Source organism: Anneissia japonica, unplaced genomic scaffold, assembly GCF_011630105.1.
Source record: "Anneissia japonica isolate Jap-2015-1 unplaced genomic scaffold, ASM1163010v1 scaffold288008_len1385354_cov213, whole genome shotgun sequence".
In the NCBI taxonomy this organism is placed as follows: Eukaryota; Metazoa; Echinodermata; class Crinoidea; order Comatulida; family Comatulidae; genus Anneissia; species Anneissia japonica.
In genome coordinates, this window is record NW_022720123.1 from 689,509 (window position 1) to 710,369 (window position 20,861).

The 20,861-nt window shown below is 33.8% G+C and overlaps 1 protein-coding gene across 2 annotated transcripts in view; it reads right to left on the reverse strand.

Moving 5' to 3' along the window:
* Positions 1 to 1,748: 1,748 nt before the first annotated feature.
* Positions 1,749 to 20,861, reverse strand: part of LOC117111223 — a 36,161-nt gene continuing 17,048 nt past the window's right edge. Inside the window, exons 5-19 of one of the 2 annotated variants that reach the window (XM_033254117.1) lie at positions 19,096 to 19,184; positions 18,142 to 18,171; positions 17,210 to 17,302; positions 12,942 to 13,049; positions 12,600 to 12,626; positions 12,084 to 12,119; positions 11,562 to 11,603; positions 11,370 to 11,411; positions 8,093 to 8,197; positions 7,718 to 7,776; positions 6,960 to 7,072; positions 6,274 to 6,476; positions 5,535 to 5,760; positions 4,665 to 4,699; positions 1,749 to 3,907 (exon numbers count right to left, since the gene is read on the reverse strand). In XM_033254117.1, the coding sequence (XP_033110008.1) occupies positions 3,882 to 3,907; positions 4,665 to 4,699; positions 5,535 to 5,760; positions 6,274 to 6,476; positions 6,960 to 7,072; positions 7,718 to 7,776; positions 8,093 to 8,197; positions 11,370 to 11,411; positions 11,562 to 11,603; positions 12,084 to 12,119; positions 12,600 to 12,626; positions 12,942 to 13,049; positions 17,210 to 17,302; positions 18,142 to 18,171; positions 19,096 to 19,184 (1,234 nt within the window). In that variant the 3' untranslated portion in view covers positions 1,749 to 3,881. The remainder of the gene's footprint in view (positions 3,908 to 4,664; positions 4,700 to 5,534; positions 5,761 to 6,273; positions 6,477 to 6,959; positions 7,073 to 7,717; positions 7,777 to 8,092; positions 8,198 to 11,369; positions 11,412 to 11,561; positions 11,604 to 12,083; positions 12,120 to 12,599; positions 12,627 to 12,941; positions 13,050 to 17,209; positions 17,303 to 18,141; positions 18,172 to 19,095; positions 19,185 to 20,861) is intronic. The other variant, XM_033254118.1, reaches the window with a different exon arrangement.

Below are 20,861 nucleotides of genomic sequence, written 5' to 3' on the forward strand. Positions count from 1 at the left end.
ATATATAACATAATTTGCACATAATCAACTAATTACAGTAAAATAAATGAACATTTTCATTTGCTTATACCACTGCGCTATTAATTGCAACTCTGCTCCTGTGGCGGCGCCATGTTTGTCCGACAGGCGGCCGATTCCCCCGAAGAGAGCGTAAATAGGGGGGGGGGAGTGACGTCACCAGAACATTTTAGAGGCGGTCCAGTGGGTTAAGCTCCGACAATTTAAGAATCTGAAAGGCATACTTAACCGACTTTTATGCAATACATTTACAATTTTTCTCTTTGACGGGGGTGGGGCACTCCCGCCCGCCCCGGCAGCACCACTGTCCCGCTTGGTTCAATGGACCTTTCCGCTAAGCCCCGCCCATTGGATATTGTTGCTAAGGTCCCACAAGACGACAATGTTAAAATATACGCAAACACGTGCGTTTGTGGGACAACACGTGTGTTTGTGAGACGCGCGCGTATTCCTAGCGTTGTTCTGATTAGTCAGTTGTTAAGTTTGATTGACACTCCGGAAAGGTCTATTATGATGGCGATTAACCATGATTGTTAAAAGTGCCTATTTATAGTCTGCATGAATTCATACATAATACAGGTAAATGATATTAAAGATATTATTCAACATTCTAAATCCAAATTTATTTCAAAAAAGGTTCAGCTATAGTAATTTCATGATCGATAATTGTAATTCAGAGCCCCTTTCCATTATTCTATCAACCCCAGCCTTGAATTTTGACTTTCACGTACTTATCCGTGAATAACAGCCTATGTGCTAGAGATTATAAATTATCTTCACTCAATGATCTGGTTATGACAATCGTCCAGCGTCTTACTCTTTCAAGACGATCTGAATACGTTGGTTACCTGTGGCAACCAACGTAAAACAACCCTCTCGCAAGGGAAAAACACAAACTGTTTCATTATTATAATCTAATGAGCACCACTCTAGAGGAGAAAACTGACAACAGGTATCTTGGCATACTTCCAGAATGACCCCCGCTGGATTAATCAGACACGGCAGCTTCTAGCAAATCCACCAAAATACTAGATTTTATTTACAGAAACTTTAACCATTGTGCAATACCACTGCAGGAACTCCTATATTTTACACTAGTCTAGCCTACGCATCCGGAGACTCCACACAAGAAAAAACACATAGATAGGCCTAAATCGAGCGAGTAAAACACGTGCAGCGAGATTCCTATACAGGACATGGCAAACCATCACATCCTAAATAACTACCGTATACTTCACAATCCAAACCAGACGGAAATGCTGTTTGACCTGATCTCCACAAAATGAGACTGAAAATCTTCAGGCATATCTAGGAGGCGTATCCAGGAGTATTGAAGTGGGGGTGCTGATGGCGGAGCTCAGGGGTGGGCTCGATGATCAGCTGAGGGAGCTCCAATTCGAGAAATAAGTTTATTTTAAGTGATTTTTAACTAATTGACCTTTACTTTTTTTCTTATACGACACTGGTCAGAAACAGCAGAAAATATCCCTTTCAATTTTAAAGACCACATGCAGCTTCATTGAGACATACTTCATACTTCATCGGATAACTGTTGACTGAAATTTGTTGTTAATAGACACAATGACCCAGCCATAGTTAGCTTTAGAAAGCTTGGTCAAATCTCTGAGCATTCGAAGGAAATCATGCACGCTGCAAATCAGTACTTTTTTCTCAATATTTCTATATGTTTTAGTTTATTAAAATATTATATGGACTATCAATCATAAACGTATTTTAAATATTATAACAAATGGTTTTATTTCCGTAGTGCATCTTTAAAAATACTAATACTCTTATATTTACAACACTGCAAAATGATTTGCTCAACCGACTAACCAATAAATACAAATAACTCATTAAATATATTATACTACCACACAAAATCCAAATCCTCGAAATTGTAAATATATCTTTATATTGCTCATAAAAAGGAGTCAATATATGTTACAAACTTTCAATAAATTGCAGATTGAAGAAAAAAACTGTTTTCTATGAATTACAGACGTTTTACTAATTTAAAATTTAAAACCAAGGCTATAGGAAGTTATTTACCAGTCTGTTATTGGCGAAACAAATTTTAATTTTCATTTGAAAGTTTATAAAAATAACTTTTTAAAATTGGAAATACGATTTTTCGAAATTTTGTTATATTTATGTGACAGTATATCCTTCAGCTAAAGAAGCATGTGCGCATTATACACTTGTATACGCATGCGCATTATACCTTTATATACATTCCATTTGAACCTTAATTTATGAAATTATTACAACCTTTATAAAATACAAGATTTTGTTGTTTATTGCCCTCATCAATTTTAAATATATTTATTTAAGACATCTAGTGTACGTCAAATTTAGGTTTCTTTTGTTAGATCTGGGTGGTTATGATTTAGAATATGTTATGTTTTCTTTTCAGTGTAATCTATTGGTTGAATAAATGTTTCTAGAAGCCAGTACTTAATATGTTGTTACACCTTATATTAAAAAAATGTACGGCAAGAATTGAAAATGAATCGTCATACCTATACAAACAATAATAGATAATTACAAAATGTATACCATAAACTTAGACAAGTTCCATTATTAGTCATTATCTAGACTAGCAGCCTCGGCAAGCAGCAAGACTCAGGACACAATTCAATGTGGACTCAACGGACCTATCCGCCTTGGCTATTGGTACTTAAAGTCCCACGTAACTACAAAGTAAATGACGCACAAAAACACATGTGACATCATGTGTTTTTGTGGGGCAAGCGAGTGTCCTTAGTCCTGCTGTGATTGGAAAGTTATTAAATTTGATTGCCATTCCGGAAAAGGTCTTTCTTACACTAAAAACTGATTCGTTTTGAAAGACAAGAACTAAAAACATGTTTTTGTGTTGTTTATCTATTAAGGGGATGGTCCATCTACCAAATGCTATAATTTGACATCTTCAAGACAAACGCCAAACGTAACCTTCTGACTACCAGCCTAGTCACTGGGTTCGTTTCGTTGACATCGATATTAGTATTATTTTCATTTGACTGATTCGTAAAGTGGTAAAATTAACGTAAACCAGAGTGCGTTAATTTGTAATAAGTTATCCACGTGACCAAAATCAACATGGCGATTGGTCAGTTTAGCAACAACGTTTGCATTAATATAATTTAGATACATTTTTTAAATTAATAATTATAATATTTACCCACATAAAGTCAAAAAATTATTGTAGACTAACAGAATATAAAACTGCATGAACATTTTTTTTAACGAAAAACCCACACTGCCACAAGCCGAAGCAACCTTCATTACGCTAGCGTGTATAGCGGTCGTTTGTCGAGTATTTACCAGTTTTTGATTCGTCTGTCTTCGTTAAGGCCCCATATAAATAATTATAGTTTATCACCCCTCCCTCATCACTTTTGGGGAAACTCTGATTTTTTTTTTCAAACAATATAGGCCTATATTTTAATTTCAAACGGTCGTTTTTCCACCTTTTTTCACTTGAAAAGCTCAGAATTTCTTGAAAATATGTTGATTCGATTCTTATGACTTTTTATGGGGCCTAGTGCACGGCAGGCGTGGTTTAACGAGGAACGACCAGGCAGAATGCGGCCTATGATATCATTACAATACTAATGATAAATTATTCATCTGATATTTAGTTGTACTTATCAATGTAGGCCTAAGTTATACAATATATGCATAAAAATTTTGATTAAAATGCAATGAAATATGTATTGAACAAATTGCAAGTAGAATTAACGTAAGTTATAGGCCTATTATATAAAGTTGTAATTTCTTTACCAACATGTATTAGTACAGTTATCTACTGTAGTTGTCATTATTTGTAACCAAACACACCATTGATAATTCAACGTCTTTTAGTTTGCCTCTGTCAGTTTGACATCTGTAATAAAATAGTAGTAATGATGATAATAATGATAATAATAATAATAATAATAAATAATGAAAATAATAATAATAATTATAATAACAATAATAATAATAATTAATAATCAAACAATAAACAGAGCATTTGCATTTGTTATAATAATAAAATGTTATATTTTTATAACGTAAAATATTAATAATAATGATAATAATAATAATAATAATAATAGCAATAATAATAATAATAATAATAATAATAATAATAATAATAATAATAATCTTATTAATAACCATTAATAAGCCTAATAACAAGGTCCCCAACAACATCACCACAAACAATAACAATGATAATAACAATTATGCTGGTAAGTTTGACATTGGATCATGGGGAAATCCAGTCGCTTATTTTTGGGTAAGGAGTGACTAATTAATCACCGTAGCAAAATAAATCTGTAAATCTGCGAAAACCTAATTATGTTTTTTTCTGTATTTTATTTAAAGAGGAATAAATTATTTTTAATGGATTTCTCTCACTACACCATGTAATCACATGATATTTTTTATCTATTATGCATGCGAAATAAACAATATCATGAAAAAAAGCTACCCGGAAGGAAAATACACTTTTACTCAAGATCTTTAATTAATGTAGGGCTATTCCTATAACCAGTGATAAATAATTGGTTCTTCAAGTACGTAATTTAATCTATACATTATTTTGAGGATAATGTCAACATTAATTTTTATAAAAGCCTATTATATTGGTTACTTACTTGATACATCTTGAACTTTCCCTTTCTGTTTCTCTCTATCCAAAAATAATTTTTAAAATAGATTAATATATTTGCTTTTTCTTAAAGATCGTATTCGACAAACAGACGAAAGAAATATATACATCAATTATCATAGGAGTAATGTTTTGCCATACCTGACGTGCTACCGTACCGAATATACTCGGTACGTTCCCAACTACTTACGAAAAATACGAAAAAAAATTCGGGTAAGAATCGAACTCACGCCCTCTATCAGTGATGGCGCCAGGACCTGCTCGACGGAGGGGCTAAAGGCCCCGACGGGGGAGGGGGATAGTGGAATATTGTTGTTGTTGTTGTTGTAATGAAAAGTTAACAAATAGTTTAATGAAAACAATATGGTGGCTAAACGAACATTACATGTAATTTTTTTTCTTTGTTTGTTCCCCGACAAAATTTACTCGTCTTCCCCGACGCGGGGGCTATAGCCCCCCAGCCCGCCTAGCTTGGTGTCATAACCACTAGACCACCAAGCTTGCGCTTAGTGACAAGTAGCAGCAGGTACGATAACACGTCAGGTAGGTCACAAAATCACTCCTGACGCAAACACATATCATAATAGCATTTGCAGTACCTGTGCTTGAGGACCGGATTCAATACTAGTCACTAAGCGCAAGGTCGGTTGCGTTGTGGTTATAACAACAGGTTAGTTATCTAGATGTCGTGGGTTCGATTCCCACCCGCGACTACCTGATTCGTCACGTAAGGAAAAACATCCCTCCTATGATATATGATATGATGCAAACACACATCAAAATTACATCAATTATTACTATCATATTACATATGATTAATAAACATAAAAACGATAAATATAAAAATTAAACTTACCTATAAACAAAGAAAGCTACAGCCAAAACTAAAGCAGTGACAGCAATAACCCCAATGATTATTCCAGCTATGGCCCCATCGGACATTCCTCCACCATCTTTGTCTTCTTGTTCTTCGACTAATACCTCGCCCCTCTTTACTCCGGCAATTTGGACTCCGGTTGCTGTTTGAATATCTTCCTTGTTATTTACAATAGCAGTGTAGAGGGCCTCCTGATCAAGGTACACTGTACAATTACGTAATAGCAAATATTTGTTATCATTCATAATAACGATATGTTATTTTTTAGAATTTCTACATTTACCATTATCATCATTGCTATAATCAACATACTCACTATCATTCTTATTTACTTATTGAACATTTGTATTATTACATTATTACAGAAAAACAGCAAATTTTATATTTAGTACATTGTCAGCTGTTTTTAAATAGTAGATGTTTACATATTGAGGGTGGAACGGGAGCGTACGGAACCACTGCACAACCTGAAAATTGGCAGGAAGACAAAACAATATACGACAAGATATGATATGATAAATTATACCCCTCCTCAACGTCATCAATATTACCATTATTACCATCAACATCATCAATATCATTACGATCTAAAATGCATCACTCGCTCTTATCATCATCGGTTGTATCAGACAAGTGAACTTTATAATTAAGACCTCTACCCCACACGAGAATAGACAGACTTAAAAAAAGAAAGAAAATCGTAATCAAATAAATGTACCTTGGGTATCCCTCTTCATTCGATGTTGTATCAATTGGTTGATATCACGTCGCTTGCGTTTGGCCGTTCCTGCTTCACAGAGTGCGTTATTTCTTTGCGGTCGAACGAAAATCAAAGTGACGCACGTCGACGAATCAATACTTTTTGGATATCCATCCCCAGTAAAAATATCATCTGTGCCGACGTAGTTGAGATCACCCTCTCTATGTACGGTATACATTTAAGAGAAATATAACAAGTACACGTTATATATATTTTATTTTATCTATTGAGACGCCACCATATATACAATAGTATGTACAATTATATATATACATATATATATATATATATATATATATATAATATATATTGTGTATATATTATACAGTATATATATATTGTGTATATAAATATAGATACATATATATATCTGTCTCTTATACACATCTAGATGTGTATAAGAGACAGCACATACATACATACTGTAGGCATACATTCATATATCAACACTCGTTTTACAAATTTGTCTGTATCTTGGATGTAAAAATGCAAATTCTATAATTATTCTCACAACTAATAACACGTCTCTTAGCCTTACAAAGAGGCTTAAGTTATAGAGCATCAAAACGATTCCGTAATTAGTCAGTGTACGAGAAAAAAATAAATGAATTTTATTATAAAAAAAGAAAACTTTACACACGTACCTCAATCTGTTTCCACTGTTTGGGCAGCAACGACCATACTCGGCGGCACTGTTGCAAAATTTGTTAACGATACTTGCTACAGACTGGAGTAACGATGATACTATACGTTCCCACTGTGACGAGTGAATTTAAATAATATCATTATGACAAGTGGAAATAATTCTAGAATAATCGGGTTTCCATTGGACCAGCTCATAGCGCTTATAGGGTTATCTCTTGTTCTCATTTTGTGTGTTTTTATGTAGTTTTTGTTTTACTATTATAATAATGAGGGCAATAAAAAATAAACAAACAAACAAACAAACAAAGCATTGATATCAAGAATTTCTTTTTACCTCATAATTACAAGTCAGACAGGCATGTTTACACTATGACGATAACAATCAACGATTAAAAGCTAAAACGCAATTGTTCATATAGAAAATAAAATAAATAAAAGAAGTTTTCAAACTAGCACGATTCTATAACGATTTATCATGTATACGATAAGAACACATTTTCACAAATCAAATCAAATGGCGTCATAATCATGGAAAAACGATAAATTCGTAGTAGTAAAAACGATTTTATCGTTTTTCCATGATTATGACGGCATTTGATTTGATTTGTGAAATTATCTTTCTATCGTATACCACGATAAACCTTTATCGAATCGTGCTAGTGTGAAAACTTCTCTTATTTCTTTTATTTTCGTATAGAACATCCAAATGAAAATATGTATTTCTAGACGTGGTAATAACCAATTTTATGTAACTCACCGCAGTAATGGAGGTGGACATGGTGATTTCTACACCGTTCCTCACTTGTTCTTTACTTTCTGTAACATAATACACAATATTTTGGTGTGTGTGTGTGTTTGCAATCTATACGGTACAAATGTTTTCCTGTATACCGACAAGGTGTTTTAACAATGTTAATAAAGTTTAGTCTCGCTATATTAATGCGCGCTAAGGCATCTTGCAATATCCCTCCTAATGAAAACATCTGTAATTCATTTAATTTAATTTCACATAAAACATAAACAACAACACAACCAATGATAATTACAAATACTGTCTGGGAAAGTTATATTGAAATGTACATGATACACATATGTGGTTAGTTTATGAATGAAGATGGTTACGCCTATTTACCTTCACAGGTAGCCCCTTGGTATCCACTCGGGCATGCGCATTTGCATGTACTGGTGTCAAATGTCCCGTCATTTTGGCATTCCTTCTCTGTACACTGGTTCCCTCCTACATAAGAGGTATAAATTATACATACTTATTTTACCTTTATAAAAACAGATAATGTTTACAAGTCATTGGACCACATAAGTAGCCATAGAGGCAACAAATCACGTTTAAGTCGTAGCTACATTGTTGATCACTCAGTGCGTCGTTCGACCATCGGTGAGCGTAAGCCGGGCACTCACTGCGTCATACGACGACTCAAACTCTGCTTCCTGTACACTTGACGACACGTGACATCGTCTGTTGATTGTCAGTGGGCAGTCTGAACTACCGTCATTAAAAACGCGTCGTGGCGTTGCGTTCTCCATAGAATCGCGTTGGCCGACCACACTCGGGCGCAGTGGATGCCCGGTTTCAAACTAAATGTCAAATTATAAAAACTAGGAACATTTTTTAATGGTTCAAATCTAACTAGCAACATTTATTCAAAAATTACATTAATGTCACAAACAAGCACACAGCGACCACCAAGACAAAATACAAAGAACGCATCATATAAGATGGAAATATCATTTATTAAATTACGAAAATGTACACATTAAAGGAAGGGTGGGGAATTGTGGACTGTATTTAATTGGAGACCACCCACAATAAATCGATTCTACAGACCTTGTGTTTTAGTTTTTAGTTTTTTATTTGGATATTACAGTTACACACATCCAAAATGATGATGCATCCAAAAGAAAAAAAAATCAACAGAAAATTGAAAAGAAAATAATTACGAAAATCATTACAGAACTAAAGGTTCGGTAAATAAAGAAAAATGACAACGCTCCATCATACAAATTCATTAAAAATAATAATTTAAAAAAAAATAATAATAAAAAAAAAATAAATAAATAAAAAATTAATAATAATAATAATGCTGTAATGACATTAATAATAATAATAATAATAATAATAATAATAATAATAATAATAATAATAATAATAACAATAAGCAAATATCGGTGGTACTTAGGTAATAATGTTCTTATAGATATTTGATCTCAAATTCCATGCAGGGAGTTAGTCCAGTGGCCGTATTCGACTGGTCATTCTACGTTAATCCACACCCACCTGCGCAGCAGTAAAATCCTGCTTAGCGAAGATGACCATTCGAATAGAAAACTTGTAAATACTCGACAAAACACAATGGTTGCATAGTCACCGCGATACACGCTGCGTAATCAAGATTGCTTCAGATTGTGGACGTATGGGTTTTTTGTAAAAAAAAAAAAAAAAAAAAATTCATCCAGTTTTTGTATCCTACAATTATTTTTTTACTTCATTTGGGTGAATATTATAATTTTTATTTTCTGAAAATTAATCTAAATTACACTAACACAAATATTTCTAAACTCCCCAATCGGCCATGTTTGTTTTGGTCACGTGGATAACTTAACGCTGATTAACGCACTCTGGCTTACGTTAATTTTCGTTGACAACGTCTATTTTACGAACCAGTCGAATAAAAATAATACTCAACGAAAAAACGTAGTCAACGAAATGAACTAGTCGAATACGCCCAATGTATAAGTCATGGTTACGTAGATCTCTTTCCAATTCAGAAAATTGGAATCTGATTAGTTTTAATTTAGAACATTCAAAGAGAAAGCGATCTACTGTTTCTTTATGGTTTCCTTCACAAATGAGACAAAGGCCTGTATTGTTAACATTTACAGGCAGTTTGTACGAGCTTTAAATTTTTGGTTAGTTCCCTTAAAGTTGGTCCTATCGAATAAGTACTACACCAATTTTAGTTCGCCTTTATATTGTCTATAATTGGTTAAGAACTTTTTAAGTTTCGCTCGTTCGAACCAGCTCCTGTTATCATTAAATATATTTTGTATTTTGAAATCTTTCAACCATCCGCTTTGACTACATACTGTACATATTATGTACATCGCAATTAAGAAGACATTGTTTAATCTTATTAAGCATTGCCGTTTTAAATCACCATCAAGTGCTTTGCACTCTGCCACCTGCACTCTGCATATTTAGAACACAGCGATAATGTGACACACTATAATAATTTTGGAGTGAATCAAGCGACTGTCATCCAAGTTCGCCTCTTTTGATTAGTTCAATTTCACATCATAATAATTAAGTAAGTTAATATTATTAGGTCTACATGCCTAGATAATTGCATAAATGTTAATTAGCAATAGTTTATGTGCATATTTTAATAAAATTAATAAGGCCACGTGGGGTCATCATGAATATAATAAATGTCGTTGATACTAAAGTCAGTGTGATCAAATTTCCTCCAGTATTAGGCCTATCACAAAAACAAGAACTAAAATGCTAGGCTGGTTATTGTATTATTATATTTATTGCTTATTATTACTATTAAAATAATTATTATACTTATATTAGGCCCTATCTTTTTTTATTTTTACAGATTCTGCAGAAGTACTGTGTAATAAGCTAATGACGAATTGAACCTTGTGGGCCAGTGAAACCATGCAAAGGGCGATCATGCTTGTAGAAGAGGGGAGATTAGTCTAATTAACTAACTAATTTGAAAATTGTAAATATTTAGGTTTTTGTCACTTCATGGTGTCGGTGGCAATATGGTAAAGCAAGCAAGTGTTCATTAAATTTAATAGTTAATTATGTTTTCGTATATTGTTTTAAAGTCTGTCAGAAGTCTATAAGTATACTTATTAATGTGAAATGTTATAACGTACCAAATTGTTTTTATATCACAATACATCAAGAAAAAGTACTGTCTTACACCAGTAGTATTCGTGGACACATGAACCCGGTGTCATTAACGCTCGTTAGCTAATTGAATAATAATCTGATAACCTGGAATCATGCATGTAATTAAATACCAATAATAAAGATAAAACTTTCAGGTGTATAACTTACTCCATTATTTTTTAATTTATGCAAATGTGCTTAAAGGTCCACAATTCTCCACCCCTACCAATGTATAATACGGTAATGTAAAAAGGGGTCAGCTTATAATCACATTTTATTGAAAACAAACGTATCGATTGTTGTAATAAACATACGAGTAAAACAGCATGAGTCAAAACACACTACTGACCCCGAGAAATATATCTCATTGATTAAATACAACATATACCAGTAAACCTCTTTGTAACAGGGTGTGGCTTTTTTGTGACATAAATGTATTTTTATCGTTCCTCAAAAAAATTATTTATATAAAATGGGCGTAGGTTACCTCCAGGTGGTGTTGTTGGGTTATTTCCTTCAACAATGTTATCTGTAAAATGTAATAATTGCGAGAGGTTGCAGGTTGAAATTCCGCCAGAGATAGAATAAAAAAAAAGAAAAAAAAAAACAAAAACAAAAAAAACATAAAATAATATCGTTCCTCAAAAAAAATTATTTATATAAAATGGGCGTAGGTTACCTGCAGGTGGTGTTGTTGGGTTATTTCCTTCAACATTGTTATCTGTAAAATGTAATAATAGCGAGAGGTTGCAGGTTGAAATTCCGCCAGAGACAGCAATTTTTATAAAATACATAAAATAATATCGTTCCTCAAAAAAAATTATTTATATAAAATGGGCGTAGGTTACCTCCAGGTGGTGTTGTTAGTCATAAAATGCTTAAAATAATGTCAAACCATAAAAACCAGGAACATTTTTAATGGTTAAACATTAAATCTACAGCATTGCCAGTAGGTCTACAGAATTAGAATTAGATCAAGTAGCATATAATGTTACGATAATTACAGACAATGGTGATACAAAGGCATATGCAATGCGCACGCGTACTAAATGTCAAACCATAAAAAAACTAGGAACATTTGTTTTTATGTTTTAACATTTAGCCTACAGCATTGCCAGTAAGTCTACAGCATTTGACCAAGTATAATGTTGTTACTATAACTACAGACAACGGCAATACGTATACAATGCGCGTAAGTTACCTCCAAGTGTTGTTGTTGGGTCTTTAACAACATCATCTGCAAAATGTAATAATAACAATAATATATCATCGTTATCGTCATCGTCATCACCATCATCATGGTCATCATTATCATTCATTCATTCATTTCTGGATTATAATTCCTAAAACATTCATCATATTTTCTTATTATGTTCATAAAAAAATCATCAACTTTTTCATATTCATCATATTTATCATCACCTCCTCCTCCTCCTCCTCCTCCCCATCATCATCATCATCATCATCATCATCATCTTCATCATCATTTTCATCATCATCGTCGTCATCTTCATCATCATTTTCATCATCATCATCATCATCTATTATTATTATTGTTATTAATATTATTTATTATTATTATTGTTGTTGTTATTGTTAGTCCCTTTAACAGAGGCTTATGGCGATCATTTTTCCTCTGCTATATAGTATAATTACTATTACTGGGTCTATAACGAGTTCGTAAGTGCAACTGTAACATGTAATAAGCGTCACGTACCACATTCGAAGTCGGCGGGCGCAGGTGCTTTAAAAGGTAAACATACAAAAACAATGTGTCAGTTACAATGATGTATTGAGCCTTTCTGATATAAACTAGCAAATTGAATTATGGTTTAAAAAAAGCACAATTATATCTACAAATGGTAATGAATCCACTCAATACGTGAAAATACAGCTTATTAGAGGTAATAATATTCTCGTCATTTTTCGTTTTTGCTGTTCGGTACCGATTGTTTGAGAGTTTATTATTTTATCATTATGTACCGTGCTTTCTCCTTTTTGGAGCTTTTTAAAAATAAATTCAAAATGTTCTTATGTTGTATTTTGAATAGTAACTTACAGCATTCGTCGCACATGAGTGGGCATCCTTCCCGAACGTAACTGTATCCACTACACTGCCCACGATACCAGCCAGCATTACAATAGCTACTTCTGTCTTCGCATTCAGCTGTTAAATATAAGCAAGTCTACTGTAAAAAACAGCGTGGAGGATTAATACGCAAAGTTCTACGCAATTTTGTCCTGCCTTTGAAGACACGTGTAAAAGCTAAACGTATTCAGACATACTTTAATGTGCTTAGGATCTTGATTTACTTATAATTAAATGTGTTTAGTTATTATTTTTTTTGACAATGATTGGTTGGTTGATTGATTGGATTTATTCGATGCTCAACATGCGCAAACAAGGAAAGTCTTATTGAGCACCAGGAACGCCCAATAGGTCGGAGTCCAGCCCATTTCCAATGGGGTCCAAGATTGCACATTAAAAAATTACATTTAAAATCATTAATATTTAAAATTTAAAATAGATATAAAAATAGGATATACAAATAAAGCTGACATAAAAAATACAGATAGGCCCTACAGAATTGCACATAATTAAAAATTTTTAAAAGCTTTAAAAGTTTCATCAAGAACATCATCATGTTTAATGTTCTCCTGTTTTAAGTTCATTTCAACACGGGTTTATTCCAGGTAGGTCAATTCAAACTAATCTTGCTAGTTTTTACCCACCGCACTTAATGCAATCAACTCTAAATTACAATGTGACATTATATTCACAAATTTTTCCAAAGCTTTTAACTGCATTTCCCATTCTCAACTTATTTTTAAAATTCAAAAATTTGGTATCACCGGTCCCCTTCTTAGCTTAATTTCTGATTATTTCTATAATCGCAGTCAACGTGTGGTTATTGACAGTTTTTGTTCTAAATCCAAACCCCTATCCATCTGGCGTCCCCCAAGGGTCTGTCCTTGGTCCTTTGTTTTTTAATTTATTCATTAATGATCTTCCTTATTTTGTCAATAACTCACATTGCCTTATATACGCTGATGATCTGAAGCTGTATCGCATTGTCGGGACCGAGGGTGGTGCCAGGGTTCTTCAGGAAGATCTTGATGCTGTTGTTGCATGGAGTCGGCACTGGGGTCTTTCTCTCAATGTCTCCAAATGTAAATCAATGTCTGTTTCTCTTAAATTAAAACCTTTATATTTTCCTTATAAAATTGGGGATATTGTTATAGAAAAAGTTTCTGTTCATAGCGATCTGGGTGTCTTCATCGACTGTAAGCTTACATTTTGTAAACATATTGATCATCTTATTCGTAAGGGAAACAGAATGCTTGGGTTCATTTGGAGACATTGCAGAGAAATAAATAGCCCTGGTGCCATTATTGCCTTATATCGTTATTTAGTTACTTCTCATTTTAAATATTGCTGTGTTATTTTAGTTCTGCATCCGAATCTCAGTTAATTTGCATCGATAGGATGCATCTTAAGTTTATTAGGTTTTTTGAAAAATGTTTTAATCGCCCTTGTAAATTAATGTGTCCTAGGAATAGATTTTTATTTCACGATATGGTTTTTTTCTATACAGTTGTTAACTCGTACTTTAGTTGTGATTTTGTACATCTGTTTGGTTTGCATGTTAATTCTAGAAGCCTTCGTTCCTGCCCTACCTTTAATGTCCCCTTTTGTAGAGTTGATGTCTGTAAACGTAGTTTTATTTCTAGACTTTCTCTTCAATATAATTCTCTTATTTTAGCCTCTAATATTGACATTTTTCACAATAGTTTGTCTATATTTCGTTCTATTATTATTAATCATTTGAATAGATGAGATTTTTGTACTCTTTCGTCTATATATTTGATATATTTAAATTTTATATATTTTACCAGCCTGTTAGTGGCGATGATTCGCTGTTGGTCTGTTGAAATGAAATAAATATTCTTTGATTTTTATACGGATTTAAAGAAGCTTCTGTGGAATTTGTTTGCTGTAGGTGTGCGTGATACTACAAGGTCAAAGGTCAATCGTGGCATTAATTCGACAAATTGCATTGGTTTAACTAAAAAAACAAATTAGAAAAGTAGAACCTAAGTCGTATATGTGTAGGCATATCATCAGTTTTACTTTAAATACTAAATTGGATTTGATTAGATTTATTCGGTGTGAACACCGAGGATAGCCCACGAAAGTCTAGAAGAAGACTTATTATTTCCAGTGGGGTCCTTCTGGACCTCCCGTATTATCTGTTCGCCCTTTCACTCACCACACCTCAACTATCGGACATTTGACTTGTCATGCTATCAAGCACGCACGCACCCACCCGCAGCAAAAAAAAAATTTTAAAACAACAAAATATTGTAACAGAAATTTCCCCCTCCTCCAGCACCACTCCAACCACCACATTCCCCACCACACCTCCTTTCCAATAGATACTCGCCCAACGGCTCACCGCACCCCAAATTATATTTCTACAAATTAATTTGTATCAATCAAAAAACCATAAAAGTATAGAAGGAAACACTTTGTAATAAAGCCCGTCTCACTTTGTAATAATTTGTTTTATCATTCTATACTTTTATCAATTGAAAAACCATGAAAGTATAGAATGAAACAAGTTATTACAAGGTGAGACAGGCTTTATTACAAAATGTGACAGCTCAGTTTATTACAAAGTGCGACAGCTCCGTTGTTACAAAGTGCAACAGCATTTATTATAAAGTGCGACATGTTATTACAAAGTGAGACAAGTTTGTTACAAGGTACAAGGTTACAAGGTGCGACAGGTATTTCAAAGTGCGACGATTAGGCCTACTACAATACACGTGTCACCAAAGACAGGACAAAATTGCGTGGAGTTTAGCATTTAAACCCTTCATACTGCTTTTACAGTGTACATAAAATAATTATACTAAACATTAAAGAGGCACTTTTGGATAATTTTTATTTATTTCAACAACTCATGGTCAGATATAAAACAATTTATACGGTATTTATTCGAATAAACGCTCCGCTTTGAATAAACGTCCCCTCCAAAGCCTCATTAAAATATAAACGCCTCCCCCAAATGACTAAATAAAAGTAATGGAAGCAACATCATTCTCAACACATTCTATTAATATTCTACTTCAGTAGAATTACATTTTATTCTAACCTGGTTAAGTTAGGATCAATAATCTTTAGGCTATGTTAACACAATAACACATTTTGATGGTAATTATGCGTTTATGGTAGTTCCACATTCACAGTGAAAATAAGGGGTGTTTATTTGAATATCATTATACGATTATCTATTTTGCACAACAAAAAAAAATTAAACGCCATCCTCGAAAAAACGCCTTCCTCGAATAAACTCCCCCCTTAATATTACTAATAGATAACACAAAAGTCATGAAACTGTCTATAAAAATTGTTGTTATTTGGAAAATCCTCTGTTGCCAAGAAGTTGATACATAGTCTGGTAGTAGGAATATAAATAAGCAGTTTCGTCAGTTCGTTATAGACAAATTATCCAGGGTAAAAATTATTTGTTTTATCCTCCATCCTAGTACTACAGGATCCTGTTGTAACACTGGTCATTTAAACTCTCATTCAAGCATGTTCCTATCCAGTTAGTCAACCACTATGACATGTAGTATGAACAGATAATAGGGAGCTATCGATTTGTGCGACGACGTGACGCTAGAACGGAATCATTCATTCGTGACCGTCCTGGCGTCCTATGTTCTCTGCATACGTATATTTGGCCAAATTGCGTTCCAGAGTCTACTCGACGAGTGACCATAACGTTCTTGCATGCGCAGATGACTTTTAGTGACGTCATTACGTTCTACGTCCTACCGTCGTTGTGCAATCGAAAGCCCCTTATTGTCAATTCGGGTTTTACTTTAACTAGAGTTGCAACATGAAACAACTCTTAAAACAATGAACAATTACAATAGTAATGTTTTGAAATAAACATTCCTTTGATGTGTATATTTTTTTAAGAAGTCTACGGTACATCAGAAGTGCTTGGTTGTTTTATTTTATCATAAACGCTGCATTATTGTTGTTTTAGTGAGGTATTAGGAAGGTTTCACACGTTTACGAAAACGATAACGAATACAGTTACGTCATCAAATGTGTAGTCAATCCATCCCCTACAGTAGCATATCTGTCACAACGTAGAAAAATACCTTTATGAGTAAACGATCAAAATCAGCTAGTATATGTATTGTCAAGAATGTTGTAAGCACAAATGACGATAATGATGATGACGTATTCGTATTCGTTATCGTTTTCGTAAGGTTGCGATATCTCGAACCGTAAGGTTGCGAAATTACCTGAACAATCGTCCAATATGAAACCTGGCTGGCAGTCACAGCGACATGACGTAGTATTCAAAGTTCCACAATTTCGACATTGCTGGTTGCAAACTGGAAAAATAAATACAGTAACAAGCACAATGTAGGTCTATTAAGATTGGTTTCCATAAAATCGCTATACCCTGTCGCCGACAGCTTTCGGCGATGTTGATTGGTCGGTCGAATCGATGAGCCTTCCCGATTGCGTCAGGGACAGCTACGCAGTACAGCGATTGTACTGAAAACGCTGTAGCGACAGTGTAGCGATTTTAAGGAAACCAGACTGGCGCCTTTTTACGAAGATATATCGTTACCAAAAGAAGACTGCTGGAAAAATTTTCCTAAAATTTAAGATGTTTAAAAATTCTACTAAAAGCTCTGCTTTGCAGTCAGGCGTTTAAATACTAGTGTCGTTTATTGTTTCTATTTGACCTCAACTGAAGCTCGCTGAAGACTGCCACAACAGTCAGAAACTCATTTCTCTGAATGATATAAAAACTGAATTAAATTTTTCGTAAGATAAATAATTGAAAAGAAGAGTAACGCTAAAAGTGAGCTTTCGATTCGAGACGACAGTAAGTCTAAACGCCGGACACTCACTGCATCGTACAGCGAATGCAATTCCGCTCCCTGGGAGCGCTAAACGACGCAACACCGTCTGCTGATTGCTAAGGTCCCACAAGACGGCAGTGTTAAAACTAATAGCTTTATGGTTAAAACATACGCGAACACGTGCGTCTGTGGGACAACACGGGTGTTTGTAAGACGCACGCGCAATCCTAGCGCTGTTCTGATTGGTAAGTTGTTAAGTTTGATTGACACTCCGGAAAGGTATATTCCGTTATGCAGACATCTAAATTGAAAGCTCTATTTAGCAACTGTATTCCTAAAGGTTTACGAAAGACACTTACTACACTCTTCATTGTGATCTTCGCACAAACCTGTTAAGAATACAAGTACAGTGATAACGATTATCATGTCATAAATCATTATATTATATTCATCACAAACACATTAATATATGCCTACAATACATAATAATTTATACAGCGATGTCGCTACCGCAAAGGAGATAACTTGGATTAAAAATGATGGAACGAGGCAGGAATTGAAATGAGACGCATCGTTAGTGAAATCATATTGAGATATTCACCAAAGTACGTCAAAGTCAAAATTTTTACAAAATTTAGATTTTAATGTTTTCAAATAATTTGATACTTCTATGCCTATTATTTGTACAGGTTAGTTTATCTTTGATGGTGATTTTTTAAAAACGTGGTTCTCATACAACTAAACTTCAGATGCTCACATCTCTGGATCTACTGATCAGGGAAGCCATTCAAATACCAAATTATAGCTTATAATGTGATCTACCCATATATAATATAAACTCAGTTTTTTATTTTCTAATTATACGACTCATTTTGTGAGTAAGGCGCATGTGTTAGTAGGAGAGCGATCATAAAACTATTGATATTAAAAACGGATACAAACTTACTTCAAAGGAGAGGATAAAAATATTAACAATTTGACTTAAAACGGTAATTAAAAGAAACAGCATCAAAATGGATATTGTATTACATCACATCATATACTTATATTATGCAACAAACATATAAATCAAAAGCGGAGGGGAAAAATATTGATTTTATACGTTTATGAAATGCGTGTTTCAATTTTGACAAAAAAGAAAAAATCACTTGTTTAGTAGAATGAAAATTATGCTTAAGGCCCTAGATTTTCCAAGCCTTTCCACCAGAGTGTTTCTAAACACTTTCTACGAAGAAGAAAAATATTACAACAGAATACTATTAGATATTCGGATTATTCCTCCTTCGAAAGATACAAATGTAGAGTATACGTACGGCATAAGTTGTTATAGCACTGCCCGGAACCAGAGGAACACTGAGTACAGTTTGGTCCGCTAAGGTATGGATGTCTGTTGTAATTCCCACTACAAAAAGTGTAAGTGTTTATATTATTTATTAGGTAGTTGTCGCCGTAGGACGTTAACCTTAACTTTAACGTTAGTATACTCAGCATGCAACGCGAACTCCGCCAAGTTTTGTAAACAAATCTAAATACGCATGCGCAAACCCGTAACTAACGTCCGTCGAGCACGTAAAATCCTGAAAATAACGTACTCCGCAACGCAAGATGAATAAATTATGACGTCAACCGTTAACATTAAGGTCGTGCGGCGAAAACTCCATAATATGACCGACTTTCACTTAGCACAACAGTTGGTTCACATTACTCAATACTAAATAGTATTAAATAATAAAACTTTTTTTTAATACTAAAAATTTTTATATGAATACAAATTCATATGGCGCCTTTCAAATTCCGAAATTCCTATACAATTAATGCGCCTGGTCATTGGATACCTAGTTGGCAAACCAGCACATTTTGTGCAACTTTCTCTGCGGGGAGTATCTCTAGTCATGCTTTACACAACCACAACAAGATAAAATATATTTTAAGCCTATAAATATAGGCCTACCATGTTACTTTCATGTGCACTTCAACCTCTTTGAATTGCTATATTATGTTGGCCTATTTTTTGCCTTTTTTACATAGGCCTATTCATCCTAAAATATGCCTTGCCATTTGTGTGTGTGTGTTTTTTTTAAATATGTTTGTAGTTTTAGAAGTTCCATTGTTTCTATTGCTGCAATATATCTTGATACTGTCTTTTGCATCTTTTGATGTGTTGTATGCTACACAATGTCCCTCCCTCCCTCCCTCATGTGCAATTTCTTGATGGCCCACTTTCAGTGGCATCCCATAAGTTAAGTAATGTTTCCATACAAATCAGTAAAGACCTCTATCTATGCCCTTTTGTAAGGTTCAGAGCAATTGAGTTTTCTATTAAAATAATACTCAAAGTTAAGATTTGTCTGTTTTTCATTTATATATCATGGCGTACGCAAGCAAAAAAAATACGTAATAATGTTCGCGTTTGCGCAAACGCGTTAAGAGATTGCTCTAATCCAATTTGAACCAAAAATTTAACAATCTGTAGCGTAGTCGCGTCGTCTTCAACTGAAAAAGACAACTGAAATTTCGCAGACTTTAAAATCGATAATACGTCACACCTTGTTTTTTCTGTTATTCTTTATCGTTTTCAGAAGGTTTACAACATCCTAATTTATAAATTATTGATTTTCAGCCCCTTTGTTATGTTGTCATGGACGTAAATTACAAACTCAGTCCTAGAAATAATATACATAAATGCAAATCCTCAAGTACTACCTCAATTTATTCGATCTTGTAAAATATAAGACTAACGGAAGCGTATTAACATCAGTTAAAAAATGACCGTTTTAATCAAATAATTTAATTGTGGGCGTGCGCTAGTTTAAGTTATCCACCCGAGCTTAGTACGGTGCAGCTAGGCGTTGGGCCTCTGTGAAGACGAATACAACTGCGCTTAAGCTTTGTTGTCTTTGTGTCAAATTTAAAATTGCTTGTGTTAACCAAGCTTTATTTAGCACTTTCTTTATATATATTCTTTATTTGGAAGCTACACTTTTACAACAGTGGCACACGTAGAAAACGGTGCGTCCAAGGAAAATATAAGAAAACAAACAAAATCAAAACATGACAAATCAAAAGTAAAAGTAAATGA